This window comes from Chanos chanos, chromosome 13 (genome assembly GCF_902362185.1).
Source record: "Chanos chanos chromosome 13, fChaCha1.1, whole genome shotgun sequence".
Taxonomy (NCBI): domain Eukaryota; kingdom Metazoa; phylum Chordata; class Actinopteri; order Gonorynchiformes; family Chanidae; genus Chanos; species Chanos chanos.
The window spans coordinates 11,571,540-11,577,392 of NC_044507.1; the positions used below are offsets into that span (position 1 = coordinate 11,571,540).

The 5,853-nt window shown below is 43.1% G+C and overlaps 1 protein-coding gene across 1 annotated transcript; it reads right to left on the minus strand.

The window, feature by feature from the left end:
- Positions 1 to 674: 674 nt before the first annotated feature.
- On the minus strand, positions 675 to 3,045 carry wfikkn2a (info WAP, follistatin/kazal, immunoglobulin, kunitz and netrin domain containing 2a). Its single transcript, XM_030790769.1, has 2 exons — positions 2,848 to 3,045; positions 675 to 2,186 (listed from the first exon to the last, which is right to left on the minus strand). The coding sequence occupies exons 1-2, from the start codon at positions 3,043 to 3,045 to the stop codon at positions 675 to 677; spliced, it is 1,710 nt and encodes a 569-aa protein (XP_030646629.1).
- Between the last annotated feature and the right edge of the window lie 2,808 nt (positions 3,046 to 5,853).

Consider the following 5,853-nt stretch of genomic DNA (forward strand, 5'->3'; position numbering starts at 1 on the left):
GACAACTTTGAATACATTTTACCTGAAGGTATGAGTTTAGCTTAACTTACTGCCTTTGAGGCACTGGTAATATGTCAAGTGAAGAAAACACAAATTTAACACACAATTTGTATAACCATTTTAGTCAAACTAAAATATTAAAAGATTTGTACCTTTTTACAAGATAAGTGCTTGAAAATATTTAAGGTAAACCTAGGCTATCTTCATGTAATTTATTATTAAAATAGTTGATTGGAGATTGTGTTATATACCAGATAGATATGTAATCTGGGTTTCTTAATATTTTCATTAAGAAATTTGCACAGTTAATCAGTATTACAAATCTATAACTCCTGCATTTCAAAACTGTAAATCGTTTGAGCATTGAAACCCAGTCAGAAACCAAATGGGGTGTTTTCAAAACAGGATAAAGAGCAGTTCGGTTCAGAGGAGTATTTCACCGTGGCATCTCTCAGTTAATCAGACAACTTAAGTAAACATGGCTTTAAAAATCAAGATTATCCAGTTGGAGCAAAGATTAGGAGCATGCCTAATGGATAACTCTGACTTTCCGATAACATATTCACTTCTAAAATTATCAGGCAAACTGAGAAATCTCGCCCAATGAAACACCTGCCAATCATGTTGTACAGTTCAGAGCACAGGGCATATGGAGTGTACAGAAAACAGTCACACTACTGCGTCCCGCCAAATTCCTTGAGAAAGTCACAAGTCTTCTTGTTGATGACCTCACGAAGCTTGCGCACACGGCGAGAGCTGGAGCTGGCTACGAAGCTGTCGGGCTGTAGCACTGCCATTCCGTTGTGAACATCTCCCATTATAATGAGCTGTCCTTCTGCACTGGTGATATTGGGACAGGGGCAGTTCCAGTCCATATTGAGCAGCGTCACTTCTAGTGGTTCCTGGCCAAAGAACTTCAGCCCCATCTTCTCGTCCTTCAGGATTTCCTCCACCGTGATGAGGGCGTGACCCGAGTCCTGGTCCTCCGTCACTTCCGTCATGCGTCCCAGGATGACAAAGTCGCTCTTGCAGAAACTGGTGACCATCTTCTGCTTGGGTTTGCACATTTTGCAGTTGTTGCTCTTGGGAAACGGACACATCTCTTCGCAGGCTTCCTTGCTCTCGAAATTGTTCTCGTTCCCGCCGCAACCGCCATAGATGAAGGACTGGCACTGTTTGAGCGTGTGACTGTATGCCCAGCGTGGCTCGTATGCTTTGCAGGGTCCCTGCAGGCTGGGCAAAGAGCAAGGGGCCGCCAGCTCCTTCCCACATGACAGCATGCACGCTTCATAGGTGTCAAAGTGATTGCGGTTTCTGTTGCACTGGCTGTAAGTAAAGGTGAAGCAGTTGTTGCGTTTAGCCTCATAATACCAGCTCATACTCTCCTCTCCGCAATCACCCATGTCAGGCGCTTTCAGGCACTCCTCCGCCGGCAGACGCGTTACGTTCGCCGAATCCTCCGCCATCGCCTGCTCTCGTCGGACAACAGACAGCGGGAAGTGAGCCTGTATGGATCCGCCCGGGTTCTTGGCGGTGCAGGTGTAGATCCCAGCATCCTGGAGCTGAGCATTGTAAATAACCAGCTGTGCTATGTTGGTGACCACCAGATTCCCCCGCACGTGGTTTGGCCGCATCACCGTGTTCGGTTTTCCCTCAGTCTGTTTCTCCCAGGTGATTTCAGGCTTTGGTTTCCCGGTCACTTCACATAGAAAGCTGGCTGTCTCTCCGACAAACACGGAATGGTGCACAGGGTTGCTGATCATCACTGGCGGGTGGATGTCCATAGGTGTGGTTTCCAGGTGTGGCGTGGTGGGATGGATGGTGGTTTCCATTGGCAGCGGGCTGGTGTTGGGCCAGGTGAGGTGATACCGACAGGTGACCTCTGTGAGGGTGACGCCCTTGGAGCAAGCCTCAGCATCCATATAGCACTTGTTGTAGTAGGTCATTCCGTCTGAGGCACAGGTAAAACGGGGCTCTCGTTCACATCGATCACGACACTTACAAACCGGCTGGCCGTCCCAGATGTCACACTCTGAGCCTTGCTGAGAGCACATGAATTTGTCACAGGTGGCTCCTTTGGGCATTCCTACAGGGCCTTTTTTCCCCTTTATGTCCATGTAGCGGGCAGCCACGCAGCTCTTGTTCCCGCAAACGTTGGGACAACATTTCTCAAATGCCTCGCAGTCCTGCAGAGACAGACAGTGTAAAGAACACTTTGCTTCAATGTCCAGTCTGTGAATGTGGACTTGCTCTCTGCATGGTATGTGCTGCAGCCTGTGTGCTTTTTTTTTTCCTTAATCAGACTCTAAACATAATTTCTTTCTCAGGCAATAAACCTGTCAGCAGATTAGCTATGCATTTAGTGTATTCAGTACAGAGTGGGCATATTTCTCTTTTGTTCCACGTTTCAAGCAAGACTATGAAATTATTTTATGAAGTAGTACAACGTTTTAAGGAACAAAGACTTAAGAAGTCTGACAAACTAGTAGCTATGTCAATGGTCACTTGATGCTAACGAAAATGTACGTTTTGCAGACATTTTGAGCAATATGCACAAAAGCCACAGAGGATGCGGACATAAGTCACAAATGCAGACTATACGAATCACTCATACGACGTTAGTTAAAAAGTGCCCCATATGCGAGTTTAAACTCATCAATGTTAATGCACGTCCTATTTCGGTCACTGGAAATTTAAACTGAACTATGATGAGAATCTGTCTTCAAATCATTACGCACAGACGACGATCGAAATAACGCATCAGTAACTCAAATATCTCACTTATTCCGCAGCTTCAAACCGTGAACTACGAGCAATCGGATACACGCGAAGGAAAAGCAGTCTCACCTGATCGGACTCGCACTCTCGCATGCAGGTACTCATCGCATCCACCCACAGGTTCGGGTTCATCTCGTTAGGGCACATCCCCGCGTGAGAGTAGACGACTTTGGGCAAAGTCATCGCCCTGACGCGAGAGTCTAGGCGCCAGACGCAGAAGTGTCCAAATAAAAACCAGATCCATCGGGGAAAGAGCATCCACCACATATCCAGCACTCAACAGTGACAGGACGCCAACGTCTGGAGAAAACTTCCCTTTTAAAGCGTGTGAAACTTCTCCGAGTCTTAGGTTTCAGGAGTGAAAATAATTAAAACGAGTAAATGAAGTGAACAAGCTCTTTACGGTCACCTCAAAGCGTAAAAGAACGAGTAACCACAGCAAGGAGTTTGCGGAGTGTAGAGGTCGGTGCGCTGCTGCACATTTAATAGTCCTGTGAGATTAGGTAGCGGCATTTGAGTTCAATTACTTAGGATCGAACGTGTCTAACAAGCAGCAAGTCCACCCCTAACAACCATGTTAAGTTGTACAGTCGTGATTATAGTAGGAGTTCAATTTAGGCTGACACTGAGTTGAAGGTCACCTGTGCGACGTGCCCCAACACCTTTTAACCCTTCTTGTTCCTAACATTAAGTGGCCATAGATTAACCAGGAAAGTTTGACAATGTCACGCTTTAGTGCACAAAATCATATAATCAGTATTACATAACAAAAATAAGCTATCTGGTAAACAAGCCAACACGTAAATTTAGTTGATAAACAGGCTAGTTTGGTATGTAATCTGCTTCTCAGAATGTCTGTTTTTTTCTCTGATTTATCAAACAAGAAATGAATTCCAGGTGTGGTGCGTATCTGAGCAAGGGGTCAATTGGCTTAAAGAGTCAAAGTGCAGGACCAACCATAGTGTTCAGGACAGCTAAAGGCAACAAGTAAAAAAACAAAAAATGTATCAGTTTTTAGATATATGCGTTAAGTATGAAACTGCATACAAACTCCTCATGTTTGTTGCCTAGTAACACCAAGGAGTAAATACTCGCCAAATACTGTATTGTATGGAGTTTACTGGACATATGAAAAGAATATTGATTAATGCCATCCACTCCTCAAAGACAAATTTAGATACAGTGTGTGTGTGTGTGTGTGTCTCAGTGAAGCACTAAGATGTAGGTATGGTCTGAGGACTTGAATGATACTTTGAACACTGGAGGTCGCTCTGACATGAGGATCTGCAATTATAACTGCGATCCTCTTGTTGAAGCAAGACCTTGAGAATGTCCAAGTCTGAACAAAGTACTGATTAGTTAGGTCAGCTCAGAGGAAATTCCAAGAAAAAAGCTAATCATGCCAGTTTACAGAAATTATCAAAAGTACCAAAACTATTTTCCATAATCCTAGATCATTACTGAAATTATAACAGTGAGTCAGAGTCAACTGATGACAATAGAGGTTTTAAGTCTATGAGTGTAAAAAAGGGAAAGATACATGCTTGATACACATAAGACTATAATATCCTTAGATAATCTGACATTTGACTGGTGTGAAGAACATGTGAAGAACCTGTCCTAAATGAAAACTGTTCCCATACATATCCCATGCTGAGAAAATGGGGCCAACAGCTTCTTAGATCTAACCTCTCTCTCTCTCCCTCACACACACACACACACACACACAGAAACACACATCACTAATTAACAGAGCGGGGGTCATCAAGTTTACATAGTACCAAACACAGTACATTACACTGACCTTCCTCTCTGACCTTAATATGTGTTGTGCCATTTTGTCTTCAGCACCCCCTACCCCACCTCATCCCACCTCATTCTATATCCTCTGTGGAAGAAACCCCAATCCTCTCTGCTGGACAGCAGAGACCTGGCATTCTCCACATAGCCCTGACATGTCTGCCTGAAAAACCAGTTATATACTGAACAACAACAACCTGGAGTCCTGCTAATAACCCCAACAGAGAGCATGGTCTAACCATATGTATGGTCTGTAAACAAACCTTGACCTTGACTTTTCTGAACGGTTTTTAGTTTTTATTCTTATTTATTTGTTCATTTATTTTTGTTTTGTTTTTCACCATCTTCATAATGACACTAATGAATCTTCCCAAGTTAATCTTACTCAGTAATCATTCACTGTGTAGTTACACAATAATACAGACACAACAACAGGATTCCATAAGCTAAACAGTGTGTCTGTGTACACTTTACCAAAGTAAACAGAGTCTCATTTAAATAAATATATGATATGTGCAAATAAATCAAGATTTCATACGCCAATCAGTGAGATTTCATGACTCAGTATATTGCCGTTTCCTGATAACTTTTGTGTCAACAGCTCTGCGGCACTTTGATTTTTTGACAAAGGTCAAACGTCTACAGCAGTGAGATCTTAAGATCCCTGGTGCTTTCTGTGAGGACGTTTAAGCCTGTCCAGTCCAGAACAAAGTGGCAGGGTCTATATGAAGAACTATAAATGATAGCTTTAGCTGACACACTGCCATATTTATCATAAATCAACAAGAAAATAACAGAGACAGGAAGCAAATTAAGATAATTGTGTGATCCCCTGTCAGATCCAGCACAATCAAATATTTCTCAGTGCTGTGTTGGAATGTTTACTGGTAGATGTTGTTGTTTGTTGCTCAAATTCAAGCAGGCCAAACTGTGCAGAAACCCGTTAGAATCAACGAGTGAGGGTGTGAGGTTTCTGGGGTCGCCCTGCCATTTGGAACATGTTAGGGTGAGAGTTGTGTCTCTATGGTTTTTTCTTTTAATGCAATGAGTGTGATAAAATATATTTGACATCCTTTCATTATATAGCATTGCTGTGGTGGGTTGGCTAAATGAAGTCTTAGGATTGTATGATGGAGAAGCAATCAGTTTATGCAACTACTTCTAATGCCTGTATTTCTCTCGAGTCTCTGATGTAGGAGCTGTGCTGTTGCAGTTCCCTCTTTTTATGACTCTGACCATGATAACTATGGCTTTGCAGTGTCTGATCACTGATTA

Coding starts and splice junctions, on each gene's coding strand:
- wfikkn2a (XM_030790769.1), bottom strand. CDS start 3,045: ATGTGGTGGATGCTCTTTCCCCGATGGATCTGGTTTTTATTTGGACAC. Junction 2,187..2,847: donor GAGAGTGCGAGTCCGATCAG/GTGAGACTGCTT, acceptor CTGTCTCTGCAG/GACTGCGAGGCATTTGAGAA.